The sequence below is a fragment of the Myripristis murdjan genome, chromosome 19 (assembly GCF_902150065.1).
Source record: "Myripristis murdjan chromosome 19, fMyrMur1.1, whole genome shotgun sequence".
Classification (NCBI taxonomy): Eukaryota; Metazoa; Chordata; class Actinopteri; order Holocentriformes; family Holocentridae; genus Myripristis; species Myripristis murdjan.
Genome location: NC_043998.1, coordinates 12,443,021 through 12,465,233, shown reverse-complemented (window position 1 = coordinate 12,465,233; position 22,213 = coordinate 12,443,021). Strand labels below are relative to the sequence as shown.

At 43.0% G+C, this 22,213-nt stretch overlaps 1 protein-coding gene across 1 annotated transcript; it reads left to right on the top strand.

The window, feature by feature from the left end:
* The first annotated feature begins 174 nt into the window (after positions 1-174).
* katnip (katanin interacting protein) lies at positions 175-21,856 on the top strand. The gene is made up of 29 exons (XM_030077457.1): positions 175-289; positions 972-1,086; positions 3,163-3,251; positions 3,567-3,742; positions 4,044-4,159; positions 4,307-4,408; positions 4,558-4,707; positions 4,956-5,214; positions 5,741-5,872; positions 6,109-6,260; positions 6,544-6,650; positions 6,968-7,064; positions 7,212-7,421; positions 7,971-8,108; positions 9,397-10,282; positions 11,483-12,277; positions 12,403-12,611; positions 13,310-13,385; positions 13,561-13,738; positions 15,103-15,268; positions 16,468-16,637; positions 16,733-16,797; positions 17,026-17,136; positions 17,680-17,819; positions 18,608-18,709; positions 18,813-18,973; positions 19,564-19,590; positions 19,940-20,025; positions 20,137-21,856. The coding sequence occupies exons 2-29, from the start codon at positions 1,051-1,053 to the stop codon at positions 20,193-20,195; spliced, it is 4,995 nt and encodes a 1,664-aa protein (XP_029933317.1). The 5' UTR covers positions 175-289; positions 972-1,050; the 3' UTR covers positions 20,196-21,856.
* The last annotated feature ends 357 nt before the right edge of the window (positions 21,857-22,213 follow it).

Here is a 22,213-nt window from a genome sequence, read left to right as displayed (position 1 = left end):
CCAGTGCACCGGTATCCTCATACTTTTTTTTTTTTTTTTTTTTTTTTTTCCCCCATACCGAGGGTCCTAATTTGCACTGCTTTAAAAGTGTTGTCGTTGTGTGAGTGTGACCAGGCGCAGAGCTGCACTGGGGGGGTGTGTCTGGTCGTGATGCGGCTGTCTCCATTGGTGGACGGCTATCCTGGTAACCAACCAACACCAACAACACACAGGGCACATGAGCGCTCACAGAATAACGGCATTATCATACAGCTAATAACACCAAAGTGTGTGTGTTACCAGTATGACAGTAAGTATATCTTCTCAACCGTCATTAGGGTTGCACTATGGTGGGATGTGAAAGTAATAGCCAGCCTTTTTTGTGAGCTAACATGAAGTAGCTACATGCTAGCTAGTTAGCTTTTCAGTTTGTTGTCGTTAACGCTAGGCGAATCGGTTCACACGTTAGCCAGCCAAGTTAACTGTTAGCTCACCCATGTAGCTGTTTTCACCAACACTGAAAGTCAGCTTTACTGTGGGCAGTGAGCTTGAATAAGTGACTCTGTGACAGCTAATGCATTACAAGTCAGCTAAAAGCCCTCGCTTGCTTGCTAGCCAATGTGAGCAAGACAAGAAAAGACATTGTGCCACTACTGTAATGGTCAACTCAGTGTTGGCTAACCTGTTAAGAACGGCGTTCAAATCAAGACATTATGCATGTGCAAACATCCCCTGCACGACTTGTCACGGGTTATCGTTAAACTGTTTAAAACGACAGGTTTTGACGAAAAAGACGCCAGTGAAATGGTTAAAGTTGGGCCTGGAAACAGTCCGCCAATTGTAGGTTTTCTTTATGCGGGACGCAAGCATCATCTTCCTGCGGGTGGGGCAAATTTTTTTTTATATGTGATGCATTTTTTAACGTCAAGCTAATCTTGGAGCTCATGTCACATGCGAGTAACCGTGAGGTATTCATACATGTACTTCTGCAGTGCAGTGCTGAGCGAATACACAGGTGCCAATGGAAACGGTGAGGGATGGTCGGCCCTCCAAAATATGGAATAGGGTCATATGAGCACCATCATCTGCAGCCCCACAATGGATAAGGTAAATGTAAGTGTTTTATGTGCACGTCAGCTCTGGGAGTGAAGTGTTGGATACATGATGCAGATGTCTGTCCTCACATTTAACTTGACATGCAATACTGCCATTAAGGTCTCCTAGTTTTAAGGGCAATAATTGCAGCAGTGCATGCCATTAGTTAGAATAGTGTTTCAGGTGTCGCTCTGTTTCTATGCTACTGTGTCACCAATATAATTATCTGCTTTTTTCCTCTACTGTCCTTGCTTCTCTTCTGCTCCTGTCAGTGACAGATGCTGTAGCCCAGTTGGCTTATAGCAATTAAGTAAGAGGCCTTGTGATTTCTTTTCCTGCATGATGGTGTCATTTATTTGCCTGTAATATGGAATCACATAAGCTGTAAGTGACTGTATTTTGCTGACAATTTATGTTTTTTTTTCCAAAACACTCTCATGTGGGGGAGCCATCATTGCCTGAAGACCAAGGCCAACATTTTTAAGACTAAAGCAGTCAGACATCTGGTGTCTTTTTGTTCAGTCCAACACAGTGTAGCTAACGTAGCATCCATGAGCACACAGTGCAATCTGGAGACACTCTCTTAACTGGGAGGGTTATGCCAAAGCTTTTGTTTGCCTTTTTATCTGGTGCTCTCTTGCTAACATTGTAAAATCTGTGCTTGACACACTTGACACATTGGCGGTTTCATATGTCAGTGTGAGTTACTGTTAACTGAATTTCAATATTCAGAAAACATGCAACTCGTCAGTAAACTGCACACACTCTTGTTTATGAGCCTGGCTGGTTAGTGATGAGAGAGGCAAAAGATCTAAGGATTCAGCTGGATGGAGCACTTGCTTGCTGCTTTAGTGGAGAAAATTGTGTATTTTGCACTCAAGTTTTGATTCATCACTTCCTAAGTCTAAGTCTAAGTCCCATGGGCAGAGCCATTTCCTCAAGTATTGTATTAAAGAGGTTGCACGCCCGTCAGTTTAAATCTGAAAATAAGGAAACAGTGCAAATAAATGGCTTGTTAGTTGGGACGGGAAACTCTTCTCTGTTGTGCCACCAGTTTGGGAATAAGGCTGATTCAATGGAAATATTTTTCATGCAAACAACCTATCTAGTGTAGCTTTCAGTCACTTTTGGCTTAATGTGACATTTTTACTGTTTTGCATCATTGATCTTGGGTGTTGTCATTGTAGATGTAATTTAATTCTAGTGGGCTATGCTTTAAGGTATTATGCAAGATGTAATAATGCCACTTGATATTGTCATATACACTCAGTAACCACTGTATTATGTATACCTAGCAAGTACCAGATGACCCCATTTTGCTTCAGGGACATACAGGCTGAATTGGTCACGTCATGAATTCATAAAGGTGCTGGAGATGTCCCACAGGGATCTTGATTTATGCTTAGTCAGTAGTGGCATTGCAGTCCCTGCTGAGTTTTTTAGCAGCACATTCATGCTGCAGACATTCCCTGCCTACCCCATCCCAAAGACTGTCTATCACTGTAATGGTCCTCCAACCATCGTGACACAACTATGCATCACCCTAGTCGAACTATCCCTTTTAAAAGCTATATACTGTGGTCATGAAGCTATGCACCTTGTCACCAGTGTTTTTGTATGCTGTGGCGTCAGTGTGGTCCCTAATGTGTTCCCAAGAAAACATTCCTCACACCATCGCTAGATCACATTTTTGACCTCTGGACTGCTACAAGCTGGATTTTTTTGTTCCTTGTACTATTCTCAGTAAATTCTGGATGCTGCAAAGCATGAAAATCTGGCACCCAATATCCCACCATATTAAAAAATTTATAAATCATATGTCTTACCTAATCTTTTATGTGGTTAAACAGTAACTCATCGTCTAGAGGAAGAAATTTGTCATATAAATGTTGTGGTGTACCAAATAAAGTGGACACTGAGTGTAATCCTGTGGTTCAACACTCATACTGTCATAGTGAGTATGGATACTTGTCCAATGGCATGGTGTATTGTGACATGCCCCTGTGCTCTTGAAACAGCTTACGTAGGCATTGCTGACTCTGCATCACGTTGGTCTGTGTGTATGTGTGCTTGCTTGTGTTCTTGAAGGATAGTAAGAGGTGCCAAGGAGGGAAGCTTACCTCTGCTGTGGAGGAGACTCTGGATGAATATTTAATTGCCCTCCAGCACAAAAACAGGTGAGGTGTGAGCATAGGGCATTGGGGAGAGACACGATTGAATTTCACAGAGGAGATACTCTTCCATGACTGTCAGTGCTGCCTAATAGGAGACTTTGATTGGCTTCTTGCGCTGAGAGAAAAGATGAGAGGGTAAAGTGCTGTGAAGTGTAGGATTTTTGAAGTTTGAATAGCTTGCAAATATAAGATGATTTGTCGGGTTGGTGCAGATTCATCCTGAAATGTAATTATTTACCTGTGCAGTGCTGATTTTCAGATTTTGATTTATACATCTGTATTTGCAGAGGTGGTTATTACTCTGTCTGTATTCCTCAGGATCCTAAAGCGCCTTAAAGTCAAAGATCCCAGGGAGATAGAATTGGAGCAACTGGAGCAGGGGTTTTCCATTTATCTTAACGGAGCAAACGCTGAAGCCTGCAGCAAGCAGCCCAAGCGGTCCAACCACAAGTCTCTCACCTCCCCACCTGCTTGGAGGCCTGCACACACAGCTGGTATACTGCTGCTGGAGACCAAAATAAATCTACAGACACTCAGAATTGAAAGTGCTTACATAACAGCTCACCCATTTTTTACCTCCTTATTGTGCATGTGGAAACTGTGTTCTTGAGTATTCAGTCATTTTTAAAAGACTCATTTCCAGTCTCAGTTGTAACTGGCAGACAGTTTTTTTTTTTAGCTCTTCCTCTTTGTGCTCTAGACCATCTGTGAACGTGACTGCATATTCCTTCTCCTCTGAGGGAACACTTTGCCATGTGCTGCTAATGTGCTGTTTGTGCTGTGACTCATCGGCAGATGCCTCTAGAAGTGGTGCCCACCAGCTAGCTGAGGATAGCCGTGATCTGGAGAAGGCCCACAAACAGAGGAGCAGCACTGCCCCAGGAAAAGTCCAGAGGAGAGAATGGGTGCAGGTACAGGCCTCTAATTAATGGTAAAATATTTATGTATTGATTGAGGTTTATTTAAAAAAAAAAAAAACATACCAACAAAAAAACTACAAGTGTATTTTTCCCAAGCAAGTATGCTTATTTAGATTCCCCCCTCTGTCATTTATGCAGGATTCTTTCAGAATTCGAACAGAGGAAGGACCAAGTTTGCAAGTATCCCCGGAGAAACGTTACTCTGATGATTTTGAGCCTAATGAAAGCATAGACATGGAGGTAGAGTGAAGACAAAGCAAAGCCTACCAGGCTTATGTGTGGGTGTTCTTTGGGGGAGGGGCAGTGTGTCAAATGCAGCTGTCTGTACGATTTAGCATCTCTGTTATCTCTGCTATCTCCCTTCATCCATCCACTGGTGTCTCATGCAGAGCTCCAGCCCGCGTTCTCCCCGCAGTCCCTGCTCCCCGAGGGACACCTGCAAGGTGTCACGCTCCTTCAGCTCCAGGGCAGAGAGCCGGGGAGGCCAAGTGAATCTGGAGCACAGTGAGAAGGTGCTGCTCAACCTTGAGGAGGTGAAGGTGAGTGGAAGAAATTTGTGTGCTGTTTATTTTGTTTTGTCAGGCTGGCATAAGTGAATTAGAAAAAAATTGCACGTTCACAGGTGTTAATTTATGATATTTTTTAAGCATTATATCAATAAATCAGGTCATGTAAGAGCCATCAGCATGCATGTGTTTGTGTTTGTGTCAGCTTGCCCTTATATTTACAAATGTGTGTGTGTGTATGTGTGTGTGTGTGGATTTTAACGCTGACCTTTATAAACTAGGTTTTGCGTCGGAGCCTGGAGGTTAGCATGCATCGGAGCAGCCGTGGCTCAGCAGGGGAGGAGTCAGATGAGGAGTGGGTGGAGGAGCAGATTGAGAGGGAGGAGAGCACTGAGAGTCTGGAGGAGCTGGGGCTGCCTCCCTCTTCCACCAAGACCACCTCCGTCCCCTCCCCTTCCCATCACCACACTCGACCCAGCAGCTCCCATAGCTTCGATTCCACAAACCTCATTGTGCTGGACTTCGGACCCTCACCTAAAGGTAGGCCTCAGCATCCACTTCCATGTAGAAATTCCTGTATTGATTTTTAGGGTGAGTCGTAATTGCTCAGAGTGGTTCTGTCTCCTCTCACTATCTGTTTCATCAGCATTGACCTGTAGACAAGGAGAAGTGGCAGTACATTAGCTGTCTCTGCAAGATACAAGCCCTAGGTTAGTCAGCATATGTGGGAGGCAGAAAGACTATGTCCCTTCCTTTTATGCTCATGCTCCTTCATGCCTATTCACAAAGAAAAAAATCTAGGTATATGTGAAGATGTAAGTTTACTTTACTCTGATTTTTTCCGATGTCAGTATATATTACAATAATGTTAGTTGAAAATTCTACCGAAACATATCACATATCTTTATATGATGATATGATCTATATATGATGATATGATATCTATATATGATGATATGATATGATATGATCATATCATATTGATATGATTATAAATGATATCACCCAGCCCTAGTCCCTTAGCTCATTCCTGAGACTTGGGTTGTTTTTTTACTCCATGTTGTAGGTCGTAAGATTGAGCGCTCTCTGTCCGCCAAGAGGAAAGACAGCATTGAGACGTACATACCCACCAAGCCCATGTTGGTGAAAAGTAAAACATTAGACAGGCCGCCTTCAAAGGACAGCAGGGATGGTCAGAGTAAGTCTTGCCTGATTAGCTTGGCATCACTGCAGATAACATTTTAAAATGTGGTATGTGCTAAATACAAAATTATTGTATTCCCAGTGTCTAAAATGTAGAGAATACAGTCTAACAATAGTGGATTTCTCATTTTTTAATCAAATTTTTGTATATGCCCTTTGAAGTAACCTACTGTAATGTTTGCACTAAAGGGAATGGGTGTTGTTTTAAAATACATCTGCCTCCTCTTTAAGGGGCAAGGAGTCGGCTAGAGAGGCCCCTATCAGCAGTCAGGAAGGCTTCCATGGAAGAGCGGGACCCAGAGGAGATGGTTTGCAGGGTGCAGCAGGCCATCCAGAGAGAGAACAGCCTCCTGCGGAGCCCGGAGCCCTTCAGCCGTCCCACGGTCTGACTGCCCCCCCACCTTTACCAAACTCAGGGCCACTACTTGTTATATCATTTTTCCTGCTGTTAACAGTTGTTTCTGTTGCCTTTTTGTGTGCGCTTTTTATATGGTGATCAAGGACAGTGGGTGATTTTCAATACCATTACCCCTAACAAAACCCAGTGTCTGTGCTTAGAAGTTTCTTGTCTCTTTGATACAGTGACAGCATTCTGGATTAAATGTAAACCTTAATATAAAAGGCTATCTATCACCACCTGTTGTATTTTGCTCTCTGTTCATTCAGGGTAGAGGACACCAGATGATGAATGGTTCACTGCATGACAGCAGCCGTGACAAGGATGAGAACAGTGTCAACAAAGCCATGCAGAGAATCACACTCATGGGCCCCAGGTAGGTGTTCTGATGAACATGACATTTCAACAAAAACATACACACATTGTGCAGAGAGGTTTCCTAGAGGAGAGAAGGACACCAGGAACTTGGTTAATTCTGTGCCTCCTTGGAAGTCGAAGCCAGAACAAAAGTAACCATGTGTCGTAGAAGCTAAAGCTAAAAGGAACAGGAATTTATGGTGTGTATGCCTGCTGACCTTGAAGAATTAATTACCAGTGTCCGTAACCCAGTGCTCAGCCATCATTCCCAACGGACATCAAGGTCAGTGACAACAGATAAAATAGCAGAAATGAGGATGTCATCCCTCTTTTCAGGCAACAACAGAAACTACTTAAAGCCTTGGAGAAACTTGAAGCAAGCCCCAGCTACGACATCCCTCCATCTGTCAAAACGGACAACAGCAAACAGCCGGTGAGAGAACCAGTGCCACAATTCAGAATGAATAACTCCAGTTACACAGTGGTGGGTGTGACACAGAGCTATGTCAGGGTATTTCCAAGCTGCCATGAGGATGTGTTTGTGATTTAGTATGGTCTTTTGTGTTGTGTCGTCATGCAGAGAAAGCAATCCTTGGCTGAGGTGACACCTGCTCTGTATGTTACCATGGAAATCCTGTCAAACTGGGGGAACGCTTTGCAGGTGGGCCTGACTGAGTTGCAGTTCTTCTGCCACAAGAACAAGAAGGTGTACGTGTCGCCTCACGACCTGGACATCAGGAACACCGACTATCCCGGGAATCTGGGGGCGCTTGTCAACGGCAAGACAAAGGTGAGTTTCTGCTCGCTTCCTCAAAATCATATTGTGGTGATTGCTGCTGAAATTGTGATTTGAACAAGTTATATGTAAATTGCAGAAGGCAAATGCTGATTTGAACATTAGAGTTTTTCTTATCAGTTGTTTATGAATCAATATTTAGTTTAATAGTTTAATAGCCGGAGAGGAAAGTGTGTCTGCCTGCAGGAGGAATAAAGACGGTCCAGTCGTGATTCGGCTGAAAAATCTGTTATCTAGGCTTTGAATGTTTCAGTCAGTTACATTAGAGAAGAATTACATAAATTCATAAATTTTCAACATTTCATTTTGATACATTTAAATCAAAAGTTGCACATAAACTCTCGCACAGTCTAACTTGCTGTGATACATTTAGTGTGATGTTCCTTCTCTTATGCACCTGTCTTATGAAATAGATGTGTGGACTGTTTAAAAGCACATCACATCACAGACGAGTTTGTGGAAATTGTTATCTTTGAATGAATATTATTTATTCAAAGGTCAAAAGTTTGCTAATTGTTTTTGCCTGTCCTGTTGGGTTGACAGACCACCAAGGAGCGTCACATGTGGACGTGTCCATTTCACCCTCCCATCCAGCTGTACTTTGTCATCAGGAACACGGAGTACTCCTTAGACTTTGGAATATCCCGCATCAAAATCTGGAACTACAACAGAAGCCTCAATGTTAGTGCTGTTTACCATATGTTGTTTGTTATTTTGTGAGGTTGGCATTATGGTTTGTATGAAGTTTCACTCTAATATGTTGCATAAGTTTAGTTCCACCCATTCGTCCAACACATTCAATCCTTTGCATGGAGTATCCTTTTGATTATCCCTCTCTTGAGTTCAGAGATTATTCAACATTTAGCTGTCTAGCAGCAGTAGAGTGTACAAGTCCAACATGGTGTGTGTAGTCACTGTGATAGGATAGAACAGAACAGAAATTAAGAGAATAGAGTAGAATAGAATCTTTATTAGTCCACTGAAATGGAATGTCATGTCTGGCTTCACTGGTTGGTACATTAAAAACATAATACCATAGAAACACAGTACATTAAACACGCGATGCCATAAGGAGTGACCGTATTGGCGTGGCTGAATCGGGGGTGTGGCTTTCTCTTAACAGTGGCTGGCTGAGCTGCCACTCAGTCCGTCCGAATGTGGAACAGTGAGAGATTAGCCCCAGAGGATTAGTGTTAGGGAACTTGGGCTGCCGCCTCTCGCCCTCACTGCTGTTCATAGAGGGGTACAAAGACCCCATGATGAGGTTTCTCTCAGGCTGTCTATAACATTATAGAACTACATGATGTATTATGTGTATTGGATTGTGTGTGGCTGCCTGAACCTTTAAGGTAAGGAGCTGTCAGTGTGAAAAAGGGTGCAGGTTAACCTGCAGGTGCACTGTGATTTACTGACTAGGGGATCAAGGAGATTTGAGTTGGGCTTTAGCCATCTCTCCATGGCAGCCATGACTTTGTGTCTGTTAGAAGGCTACTTACTGCTAGCTTGAGGTGCTCATACTGTACATACTGTACATTCAGAACTAGATAAAAGAATTACTGGTGGGTTTGTATGGAGACTGCTCCATTCTTTCAGACTGTTTGATTTTGTGCATTTTCAGTATGTTCCAGTAACAGCTTATCTAATTTTTGAATCTCACTTTTCTCTTTGTTTGTTGTTGTGTTCCCTTGATTTCATTAGCAATACAAGAGCTAAATTAGAACTATTTTGTACTCAAAATATTTTCAGATATATTATGAAATGTTATGTATTTTCCTGTTATACCTGTTAACCCAAAATGCAGCAATGGCATGTAAACATTTGTACACTATGTTTTTTACATGAATCTTATATGATCATTTTTATAATTTTTATAGGATCATTTTTATAAAATGCTGTCATGTTTTATACAGACTTGTGAACGAGAGTGCAAATTAAATGTGTAGGTAAATGGAGATGGTTTCTTTTTTAGGACCTGGACATTGGTGCACGACATGTAAAACTGTACCTCAACAGCACGTTGGTGTTCGAGGGCGAGCTAGAGAAGGGCTGTGGCAACCAGGTTTTTGACTACAGCACCACCATTGACCTCCAGGCGTTTCAGGTCTGTGAATCCTTCTCTTCTAGCCCTGTGTCTTCAGGCCACAATCTGCGGGGTGCAAGCCCCCAGCGCCATGATGACAGGAAGGGTCTGGAGGGCTGCAGCACCCAGCTAGACTGCAGTTCCAGTACCCGGCCATCAGAGGTGCGAGGCCAGGCTAGGACAGACATGCAGCAGGACAAATCACATGCACCGTTGCCACCCATCACCCCCTCACCAGCGCCAGTCTCATCTTCCACCCTGCGCTCCTTCATTCAGAGGAGTTCATTTGAACTGCCTGCATCAGAAGAACCCCTCTCTCTCAGGCAGCAGCTGGAGCAGCCAGTCCAGCTTCCAGCACCCATGGAGCAGACAGTCACCACCCAGCCCTCCTCATCCCGGGTGGCCCCCCAGTGGCTGCAACCCTTGAACAGGGGAGCCCCTGAGGGCAGTGAGGCCAGCAGGGAGAGGGAGAGGCCCCGCTGGTTGGTGCCTCAGCCCTCTGTGGAGCCCAAAGCCCCCACAGCCTCGTCCTCTTCAATGCTCCCGGAGCTTCCATGCAACCCAGGCCGGGTGTGCAGAGGGGTGGAGCGGACAGTGAATGGGGGTCAGTGGAAAGGCGACTCTTTGGATCTGAGCTGCGACCTGCTGGAGGAACTTGGGGAGCAAATGCCAGACAGGCCCATCAGTGGACGCAGGAGCTCAGTCCGAAACTCTGCGATCACTGCCAGACAGATGGAGGAGCAACACTTTGGAGCTGCTGCGTTCTCAAACACTGGTAGGCGAGGCTGCTGTCTTCCATATTAAGCCTAAAATGGAGAAAGATACCTTTACATTTGATTATTTATCACTTATACTAACTATACTTACTTATAATACCTTAGAGGTTAATATAAAATTGTGAGAGTACAATGCAAACAATAGATCAGAAGGCGTTGATCTATTGGTTGATGGTTGATCAAATTTAGGCAACCATGTGCCACGAACAGCCAAGAGTCTGCAGGTTTTCATTCCAACCAAAAACTACACCAGGTGATTTCACTGATTACCTCACTTTCAAGCAGAGAGGAGGAACTAAACATTGAAATTGCCTGATATAGATTTTGTTGGAATGACAATCTGCACACTCTTGGCTCTCTATGGCACATAGTTGCTTACCCTTGGGCCAGAGCTTCTGGTGGATTTTCTCATCGCCACATGTCACTTCAGCTGGTACTCTACAAGTCATGTGGTTTCAGACGCCTCTTGCCACAGGCCCCCAACATGAACTGAACGCTTGGCTACAGCTGTTGCTCTTTCAGATGTTAAGTTGATTTGATTAGATGCAGTCATCTCATAGTTAGTCACAGCATGTGTTTGTGGGTTGAGAGTGATGCACTATCATATTGTGTAGTTTAGTAGAGTCCTTATAGCCTGTATACTGAGCAGCTGCCTTTTGGTGTGACCTTTGTACTGAGAAATTGTTATTTCCTTCTTCTGCCATTTAACTTTGTTTTTGTCATTAAGAAATCTGTTTCTCCAAATGACAGATGTATTTTTTTAATTGAAAAGAAATTGGCATCTGCACATCTGTAAAGATCTTTTCCTGCATTGTAAATGAGATTATAGGGAAGCCAGATTGACATATTACGAATCTCTCTGCCAGCTCCATCATAATCCCTTGATCTCCTAGAATACACATAAATGAGCTACCAGACGTCAGGGGCTGTGTGCAGGCTTACACACACATCAACAGAAAGAGACAAGAGAGAGAGTACATTGTTACAACCTCAGCTGTTGCCTGTGAACCCACTCTTGTAAACACAAGTGAAGATATCATTAGATAGACTCCTCACGGATGAAGGCAAGCATCTTTAAAAAATGAGACATTTAGTCTGTGGTCTCATAAAAGGCACTAACTTTGCTGATTCCAGTGTACAGTGATAAATTTAAAGGCTGTTTATCATCAAATATACTCTTATTTCCTTTGCCTCATCAGTAGCTCATGAAGGTTCTGTGTTTGTGCATTCCCCAGAGGTGCCAATGTCATTGGTAACCACAAGCAGAAGGCAGTGCACCCCTCGGGCACAGCTACACAGCCAACAGGATGACACCCTCATGGAGTCCTGGGACTCCCTCACCAAATTCAACCAGTGCCAGCGTGGACGCATCTCAAACATGGGCTTCGAGGGTGACATCTTTGATGAGTTCCTACAGCGCCAAGGCCACGGCCCACCTGCAGCTCTAGTAAATCCCTCCACAACACCCAGGAGCCCCCTTTCCCACCAGGCAGGCCTGTGTGAAGACCCTGAAGATGATCCATCCACAGAGCGGGAAGAAGAGTTTGAGATCCCGGTGCTGCCCCAGGGCCAGAGGCTGGTCATCAACATCCTGTCCACCTGGGGCGACCGCCACTACGTTGGCCTCAACGGTCTGGAGGTGTTCAGTTCCAGTGGAGAGCCACTCCGACCCGCCCACATCCGTGCTGATCCCCCAGACATTAACATTCTCCCAGCTTATGGTAAGGACCCCCGCGTAGTTTCCAACTTGATCGATGGGGTTAACCGCACCCAGGACGACATGCATCTCTGGCTGGCCCCTTTCACTCCTGGTCGCAGCCATGTCATCTTCCTGGACTTTGGAGCTAGCCACAAGGTAGCCATGATCCGTGTGTGGAACTACAATAAATCGCGCATCCACTCGTTCCGAGGAGTGAAGGAAGTGGAGATGCTACTGGATGGAAAGTGCATCTTCAGGGGCGAGATTGCCAAGGCCTCAGGGACACTGTCTGGAGGTAGCTGAACAGAGCAGGCTTTCTCGTTATGTGTTATTTTTTTTATCAGCTCATCTTATTTACTTAAAATGTTTTTTGCCTACACTTTGCTACTGAATCTCTAAATGACTACTCTCTTGCAATAGGACTGGACCAATTTGGGGACACGATCCTGTTCACCACTGATGATGAAATCCTGGAGGCCATGTCTCGTTATGATGAAACTTTCCAAAGCGATGGTGAGGGGCCCGAGAACCTTGTGTATGAGGAGGAGCTGCAGAGACCCCGCACTGCTGATGGAGAGGGAGAGGAAAGACCCTTCACACAGGCTGGCTTCAGAGAGGAAGACCTCACTGTAAGTGCATGCTTTGTCTAGTAAACAGCACAGGGCTACTGTGCTCATGGAAAACCTCCAAAAGCAATGGATAGTTGTGATTCCAGTTGTGGAAATGTAATGGAAAAGTGACACAAATCCAGAGGGTTTTTGAAAAATAACAGATATTTGTTCATAATATTATTTCAACAACCTAAAGATAAACATGAACACTCAGACACTAGTGAGATGGAGGCTGAGGCTGAAAAAAAAAAAGCCTAAAACATCTGCAGTTTGGGATCATTTTAAGTTGGTTAAGGACAAGGAAAAGACACCAGGGGCAAATCTTAATGTTTTCAAATCAAAATAAATTACATGTATAAAAATGTTATTGACAATGCCATATGACTCATTGCAAGCTTCCTCCATTGTGGGGGAAGTCTACCAGTGGGAGATCTGCATGTTTGTTTGAAGTGCGTTCTCCTATAGCCCGATTTGTTTTTATAGACCAATTAATAAGATAAATGATTAAAAAAAAAAAAAATTGGGACAGTTTTCAGTATCATGAAATGGTCCTGGAAACATTATGGAATTTGATTAACAAAATTGAGTTTGTTTATGATTCCCTCACGGCTGGCAGAGGGTAGCTGGCAGCATTACAGGCATAAGGAGGAAGTGACCCATCACAGCAAGTTATTGTAATAAAATTACATCTCTGATTTGTTTCCATGTCCTCTCAGCTGAAACTCCACCTCAACCCGGCTGTGAGCCAAACAGAGAACACTGAACAAATCCCTGGGATGTACACTGGAAAGTGTGAGTGCATGGCTCCACATTAAAAGATCCCCGTCATCATCACATCTTCACATTTACTTCAAAGGGACAGTAGAGGACTGTCTCTAATTATTTAGGCAAGGACACAGTTTGCTTGCTGTTTATAGATACTGACTTTACAGTTAACATATTATCTGATTTGTCTCCCTGACCCAAGGCCTTAGACTTGAGCTGGTGCTGACGTGGGGTGACTCCCACTACCTGGGTCTGACAGGCTTGGAGGTGGTGGGAAAAGAGGGTGAGAGTTTACCTTTGGACCTCAGTATGATGGCTGCCTCGCCCAGGGACCTCAACGACCTGCCTGATTATGGACATGACCCGCGCACACTTGATAAGTATGTGTGACATTGTGTTCTTTGTGAGCATATAGAATACACTAACATATCATATACACACACATTTTAGACTTTTTAGCTAATACTCTTAAACTGGCAGTATACTTGGAGTATACTGGCAGCAACAAAAAGACACAAGAACAGCCCCGTGGACACATCCTGGAACACCGCGTGCAGTATACTCCATCCGAACTATAGTTCTTCTTATGCCACTCCCTGCCAGGAGGGGGCACAGTGCAGTCACAAGTCGTCCGTTGAGAGCCATCTTGGCGACAGAAACACGACACAGCAGGTGAAAGGAGGTCCTGTCTAGATGGTAACTCTACTCTTGTAGGCTCTTGAGACTGCGGTGAGGGTTAATGTTAAGTTTAAGGTTAGGTTAAGGTTAAGGGTTGACAGTTGCAAAAAAAACACCAAAAGAACCTGAACCTGGCGAGACGTCTTTTAGCCCTAAAAGTGGGGCTGGGACGATATCTCATTTTGAAAACTCGATATATTGGCACAAAATTGTAGATAATTATTGCTATGTCCATTATATTTACAGTACCGTCAAGTCATCAAAAGACCAACCATGTGTATATTTTTTGCCACAGGGAGGCGTGGAAACATCAGTGTTGAAAACACATTTAGCTTCTCGTCCACTACAACATCCACAGTCTGATTTATGATGTCATGAGCTCGGTACGGAGGCTGATTTATTTTCCCCACACAAAGTAATGTTAACAGGACTCTTGTTACTGTGCAGTGTTAACTGAGGTAGCCAGCTTAACCATAAAGGATGAAGGCTGTCTTCTCAGGTGATTAGCACGTTGTTACTGTTAAAAATGTTAGTTTCAAGTGACATTTTTGCTGGTTACTAGGGAAAACCAGCAAGGGAGCATTTTATTATTGATAGATTGTCTCAGCCCTACATAAAAGTTTGACTTCTTATGAAATATACAGGGGGCCTTTACCCAAAGTGTCTCTTGAATGTGTTACTAGAGTAAATTTCATTTCTTAGCTTACCGAAAATTTAAGTAGCTATAGTAATGACTGAAAGGCTCAAGCAAAACCACCACTGATGACAAAAAACACATAACAAATACCTCTATGGGGTTTAAATAATAATGCATTACATCCATTAATATTTGTCTTCTAATTACCTTTCCAGTACAGTTTTCTCACCTTGCTCTCTTGGTGTAAATTTCTACACCATGTTTCACACTGTTATTCCCTTCCTCCCCCCATCCTGCTGTAACACAAAAGCTAATGACAGTATTTATTGTTGTTAGGCAAATAATGCAGTCATGAGCCTGATCTCAGTTACATCATTGTTCGCTTTGGTGCAGTCTGTAGTGCTGATACATTACATTTTGTTCACCCAGGCTTATAGACGGTCACAACATCACCACAGATGACCAGCACATGTGGCTGATCCCCTTCTCCTATGGAGAGCCGCACACTTTGACTGTCACCTTCAACAAAGCCCAGACCATTGCAGGACTCCGTATCTGGAACTACAACAAATCCCCAGAGGACTCGTACAGAGGGGTGAGTCACTCCTCTGTCAGTGTTCAATGTTCAGGTGCAGCTGTCACAGGAAGTTTCTATAAATTCCCTTTACCTAGTCATAATGATAAACAGTGTATGCCAAACAACACAATACAATAAAAGCAATACGATATGATAAAACAGCTATACCCAATTCAGAATAGTAGCTGACAGTAGAAACATAATACAGTTAATTACTTGTTTCACATCTTTTTGTTGACATCTGGACATATTTTTTGGGAGTGTGGTTTTCAGTGTATGGTTTGAATTAAGTAGTAAGCCAGTTTTGCTTGTATTAAGCAGGATGATGTATTCTTACCCCTTGAGTCCTTGGTGCGTGGCTCTATCACATCACATCTGTGACTTGGTTTTGTCCTGTCATCTGCATGGTTTCATAGTCCACCAGGAGCGTTTCAGAAGCACAAGGTTTTGCCTGCCCGATTATGCTGACTTGCTCAGGTTTCTTTTATTTCTCCTCTTCCTCGTCCATGGTGCCAAAAATCCTTTGACCGGTTGACTTCTGACCTGGTGCCATTGGTTATGACGCAGTGTTGATGTAGTGATGTGACACACGATCAGAAGTCTGCACAGGGTGTTTTATTTTGAAAACTCGTTGGATGCTTTATGCTGTTCCTGCATCTGACTTCCTGCCTACCTCAATCTACGCTGTGCAGCTTGAAGTGGCTTCCATCAAAAATAGACTAGGCACGTATTTGAAGCCAAGTGGAAGCGTGTGCGGTGGAATCACAAACACAAAGTGACCACAATCAGCTCCAGCAGCCACGTCGCAGCTGGAATGCAACACAGCCACGCCTGGTGGAATCAAGCTTTTACGATCATGTGTTCTTTAATGAATCATAAAAATATTGGTGAGTGTGAAGTCATGGTGGGATACAAGAAAGAACAGTTTATGTACAGATCTGTAAAATAAATAAATAAATAAAAGTGTCACAACAGTTTTGATATAAACAAGAATAACAGATCACACCAGGGATAAATTGATGGTTTTTGATCAATATGAACCAAATGGAAACACACACATCTCAGTTTTCACCATGTGCTGAACAGAATGCAAAACATAAGACAAAAGTAGTTTGCACAATGAGTTTTTTACATTCAGCAAGAAAGGCTACGTACACAATTTGCACAAAAGTCTATCTTTGATTCAGTTTAATTTCATACTCTCATCTCTGCTCCAGGTGAAGGTGATTCACCTGTTCCTGGACGATGTTGCCATCTCCCCAGTGGAGGGTTTCCTCATCAGGAAAGGGCCAGGCAACTGCCATTTTGACTTTGCCCAGGAGATCCTCTTCATAGACTTCCTCCAGACGCCTACTGACAGCAGGAGTGCCGAGGACTTCTCACACAAGTAGGGACAGAAATTTAGATTCGTTTGTACACTTACTAGGAGATTTTATGAGAACTGAACTCTTTTGAACTGTAATTTAATCTTTTCTAAATCAGAGGAGGTTCTAAGAAACAAGAGCAGGCCAGCATGGACTATGAAGCTCCCATCATGCCTTGTGGATGTATCCTTACATACAATATCTTTCATATGCTGACTTATCACTCACTTTGCTTTAGCATGTTTTTGTCTGCATCCTTTTGTACATTGTTAGTTTAAAAATACAATATTCCTTTAAAAAAAAATGATGGAAAAAAGGATCTGTTTTTATATTTTTGGCAGATCAGACCCTTATTTGTCATGATAGCTATAAATATCCATGATATATTGTCCTTGACCTCCACCCTGCCAGTTATCTTCCAGCTGCAGCTGTTAACAACCTGGGGAGACCCTTACTACATCGGCCTCAATGGCCTTGAGTTCTACGACCAGAATCACAAGAAGATGAATCTCAGTGACAACAGTATCCTCTTTCAGGCATCATTTATCATGGAACTCTATTTACAAACTCAGAAACTGTACATAGAACCTAGACTATATGAATATAATGTGTTATATTTTATGTGGTCCTGTAGTCAGCTGGTTGGGCTTCATTGTGCAAATACATAAAAGCATAGAGTTTGAACCTACAAATCTGGGAGATCTAAACAAATCAGTATTTATGTTAAAAAAAAAAAATAAAAAAAAAAACTTAGCAGCATCATGGATCATCACACTAATGGGGCACTATAATTAAACGCACAATACTGCACCTTTCACAGAATATGTCTGACACCACAAGCCCAGTTTTGCTGAAACTCGGGGGGATGATGCATTTTGGCACTATGATGTGGTGTTCAAAAACATTGCACTGACTGACTGGATGAGGCTGTAATTAAACATCAAAATTTCAGTCTCTGACAAACGATGCATCATGTTACTGATCAAGCCTGGGTGTAAAGTGCTTATAGTCTTTGGAAGAGTTTTCAGTTTGAATGTGTCTGTTCCTCAGCGTTACATCTTCCAGACATCGCCGCTTTCCCCGACAGCGTGAACGTACTGGACAGTGTGAACGGTGATGTGAGGACTCCAGATAAACTGGTAGATGGAATTAACAACACCCACGATGGAAGGCACATGTGGCTGGCCCCAGTGCTTCCTGGACTGGTGAGGATGTGTTTCCACTAGGCTGTCAAGTGATTAATATTTTTTAATCATGTTAGTCACAGAGTAGTCATGGATTAATCATGAGTAATCACATATTTAAAATGTGTAAAATTAGTTGCTTGCTTACCCTTTCACTATTGTATAGGGTATTTTGGAAATAATCGTTCTTCAAGGGAGTTTGTATGATGGATTCTCCAGTGTAATCTGATGTTTTTCTGCACATTGTCTTAAACATCGCTGATGCGCCAACAGTCTATGGAAACCCATATAATGGCTGCATTGCTCGAAGTGTGCTAATGTTACTACTATTGGAAGCACTAAAAACATACTTGTTGTTTAGCTGGTATTTTAACCTTGAAATGCTCTGACACAATGACATTTCAATGTTGCAGTGTGTCCATGTGACTTTATTTCTCTAGAAATCCATCGGGATGCTTTTTGATAGAAAACGTGCCATACAGGGGGCCACAGGTTGTTTTTGTGATTCATTCTGTGATTCAAGTCTGTTTTTCAAGTAGGTTGCTGCTCACAGAATGCACTGCATCATGTATGATGTCATGTGGGGTTAAGGGTCAAAAATGGATTAAAGCTTAACATTGCAATAATTTACATTGATTTCTTAATAATGTGTTAAAGTCCTCAAATGAATCATGTGTTAACGCGTTAACCTCAACAGCCCTGGTTTTTACGTGTGCGTAATAGAATTAAGCAGCGAGATTAGGTAACCCCACTGCAGCCAGTTTGAAGACTCGGTTTGTCTCAGTTTGAGTGTGCTGTGTTTCTCGTAGGTGAACCGTGTGTACGTCATATTTGACCAGCCAGTGACCGTGTCCATGATCAAGCTGTGGAACTACTCCAAGACACCACAGAGAGGAGTGAAGGAGTTTGGGGTGAGACTCCTTGCCCGCTGTGAACCAGGCAGTCACTTTTTGTATGTTTGGACAACAGGTATGCAAAATCGCTGCATGTGTGTGTGTGTGTGTGTGGTTGTAGCTGCTCGTGGATGACCTCCTGGTGTACAACGGCATCTTGGACAGTGTGAGCCACGTGGTGCGAGGCATTCTGCCTACCTGTGACCCAGTAGTGCCCTACCACACCATCCTCTTCACTGACAACGCCTACATCGCCCACCGTGAGAGGAACACAGTCATCAGGTACCCTGGCATTTTAGGACACGTGTGGTCTGACTCGCATACATGTTATCGGTTGCCTGGTTACACGGCTGATTGGTTGTACCTTGCAGGGTTCCTGTGGGTCACACAATTTCTATAAAATCATTGAATTTAGAAAAGTCTCTTTGAAACAGGGAAAGTCGGGTCATTTAATAAATTATTGGGATGAGTGCAGAATAACACCTCTGGATCTGAACTTTGGTTAAATTTTTGGTCAAGGGAAAAAATCTGATGTTTCCTAGGTTATAGAAAATCATGGAAAGGTTACGTAATTTTACAAATGACAGTGGGAACCCTGACATTGCCTGTTGGAAAAAAAAAACACTAATTGCTTATTGGCCCTACATCCCCTCTATAATACGTCATGCATGCTGCCTCACATTGGTACACACTGCATAGCTATGAGCGAGTATCAAATGTTGGCGTACAGATGACACCTTACATATAAATAATCTTTATTTGGGACTGTTGTTGAGTAATAGACAATCCTATTTGGAATGATTGTGGGACAAAACCCCATCACCTCAAGTAGTGATTGGTTTTGAACAGAGCTGTGCTCTTCTCCACTCCAGCCCCCGTGGCAGCAGACACCACCTACAGTGAGTAACAGAGCCCTGACAGCCCCGTGTCAGCACCCCCCTGTGGTCAATCCCTGTATTGAAGATTTTGTCCCAATGCCCTCAAATGTCCCCAAGCCATTCCACACCCTCACCCCACAGCTTGGCTTGTGATGCCTCAACCTTCCAGTCCCTCTTCTCCCTCTTTTCCCTCTTCTTTCTCTCTAGCTCCATCTTTGGTCTCAAGGCCTGGACCTGCTGGCTTCAAGCTTTGTTGTCAATCAACCCTCCATTTTGTGGTGTTCCCTGTTCCAACTTCCTGTAGGCATGGCCACATTGTGGATTTACCCAAGTGTAACTGTTGAGTCTTCCCTTTTTTTGTTGTTTGCAGTAATTATGTAGAGGACCAGGATGTGAAGATGACAAATGAAAATCAGATCGTCCATCACAACAAGAAGAAGCAGACAGCAGATCCAGGTGAGCTTGAGAGTTTTAATGACTTAATTTAAAAGAGTAATGTGTAAGTCATTCCTAAATCTTGGTTTATTAATGCTTAACTAAAAGCTTGTTTGGTCTTCTTCATCTCAGCTCTCCGGCCTAAAACCTGTATGACTGACACTGGGAAGCAAGGAAAAAGGAGGTACTGACTGATGAACTGACAAACATGGAAACAAGTCACACCGCTCATTAAAGGGAGGAGACTTGAAGGGGAGTGACTGTTTTAGCCCACTTTCTGGTGGGTGACCTCTGGGCCATGAGCCTCCCTTACAAAAACAATCCCAAAGTGCTCCATCAGCCACTCTCCACGGTTCCAAATTGCAGCCTGGTAGTGCAATGCTTTTGGGTGACGAGGTCCCCACTGAAGAGGCCAGCTCTCACACAACAGAAAGGGTTTGCGCACACCCACAGGATTCCACTTTATGGTTGGATTACTTCCCTGTCCCTCACCATGTAGACACACCCACAGATATATATACATGTTATCCAGAACACATATAGTCGCCCCTGTTCTCCCTCCCACAGTGCCAGGGTAAACCTGTGAGGCTGCCGTCCGTCAGCCCTATTATTGTGCCTAGTTTCAATTACTATATCTGTGGCTGCTACTTGTGACTTTTGTGCTGCGTACTTAAAATGCTGCTTGTGGCGCTTAGATACTCAAAGAGAGGCTCCAGGGCCACACGACTACACTCTCACGTCGGGATGTGGTCCACGCTACATTTGAGTTTTATCCAGATATGAGCCTAGTCAATTTATGATAGCCCCTGGCCTAATGGCTATGAAAACTGACTAACACACCCGCCGGTGTGCACCAAACAAATCAGAATGCTATGCAGACACTAATTTATATCTCTTAATCATTTATAACATATTACAGATATAATATATTGCAAAGCCTAATGGTTTTATTTGGAGCAAGTGGTTCTAAAGAGATTTTCACCTTTAGAGGATTTATATTGGTGGCTGAAGTGGTGTAAAGTACAACAGGCAGATTTTTGTACATTTTACCTAGATAAAAAATAAAGACTACATCTGTACTAGGCAACGCTGGCTATTCAGACTTGCTTCTTGAGTATATATTTGGCACGCCTGGATTACGTATCACTGTTTTTTCCAAGTACAACCTTTTTTCTGCTCAGCATCAGGTAGAAAGACTTGTTTGCTGTCCAAGTGACCTTTATTGAAGTTGCTGTGGGGGACAGATTTTTTGGAGACAAACATTTCTTGAAACTGTAAAGCAGTTTCACTAACTTGAGTAGAGGGAGAAAGGGGAAAAAACTTGTTTTGTTTGGACTCTGAGTAGCTAACAGACAATTTCTAATATGCAAACACTGTTAACATACCTCAAATGGAGAAGAATGATCTTCAAAAAGGGACAAAATATGGTTCTACCTTCACTGTAATACCTAGTAGTTGGTGTTGTACAAACTATATTCTGTATTATTTTGTTGCATGGGACAGACTCCTCAGCACTGGCTAAGGTGACCAACTTAAAATGTTAGACAGTTGTGTTTTGAGAAGATTTACTGCTTCATTGAGCCACACTATAACCTGTTTCATACTGTAAGTCCTTACGTACAATTTTAGTAATCTAATTGTATATGAAATGCAGTTTTATGTATTTTATTTCAATATGTCCGACAGCAACAATAGTCATTACTCTGTTTCGCAGTCCTGCTGTGTGTGGTGGTGGCTATTATTGTGTTCGACATTCTGTGTATAAAATATTTAATTATTTTTCTAACCTTGTTTAAATATGTGTATATTTGATGTAGGTATATTTGAATAAATAAAAAGAAAAAGGCCTCTATCAGGTCTCTGGGCTAGAATTGTTACTTTTTTGTTTAGCCTTTTTTAGGCTACCTGTCAGACTTTGTAATGACCAGCCTGTAAGAAACACGACTCTGACCGGTGCGGGCCAGAGAGAACAGCAAAGTGGATTAAGGCTCCAATGCATTACCATGGGTGAATATCTTGTTTCCTCTGTAAACCCAGTGCTATAGGCATGTATGTTCACACATGGGGTTTCATACCCTCATCTAATCTGGTATGTAGTTCATATAATCATATTCCAGATTATACCCATTTCAGTGATCTCCTCATAATGTAAACAAACTTCATCCAGCTCATTTGTCAAAATGACTGCTACTGAAGGAAAAAGATGTGA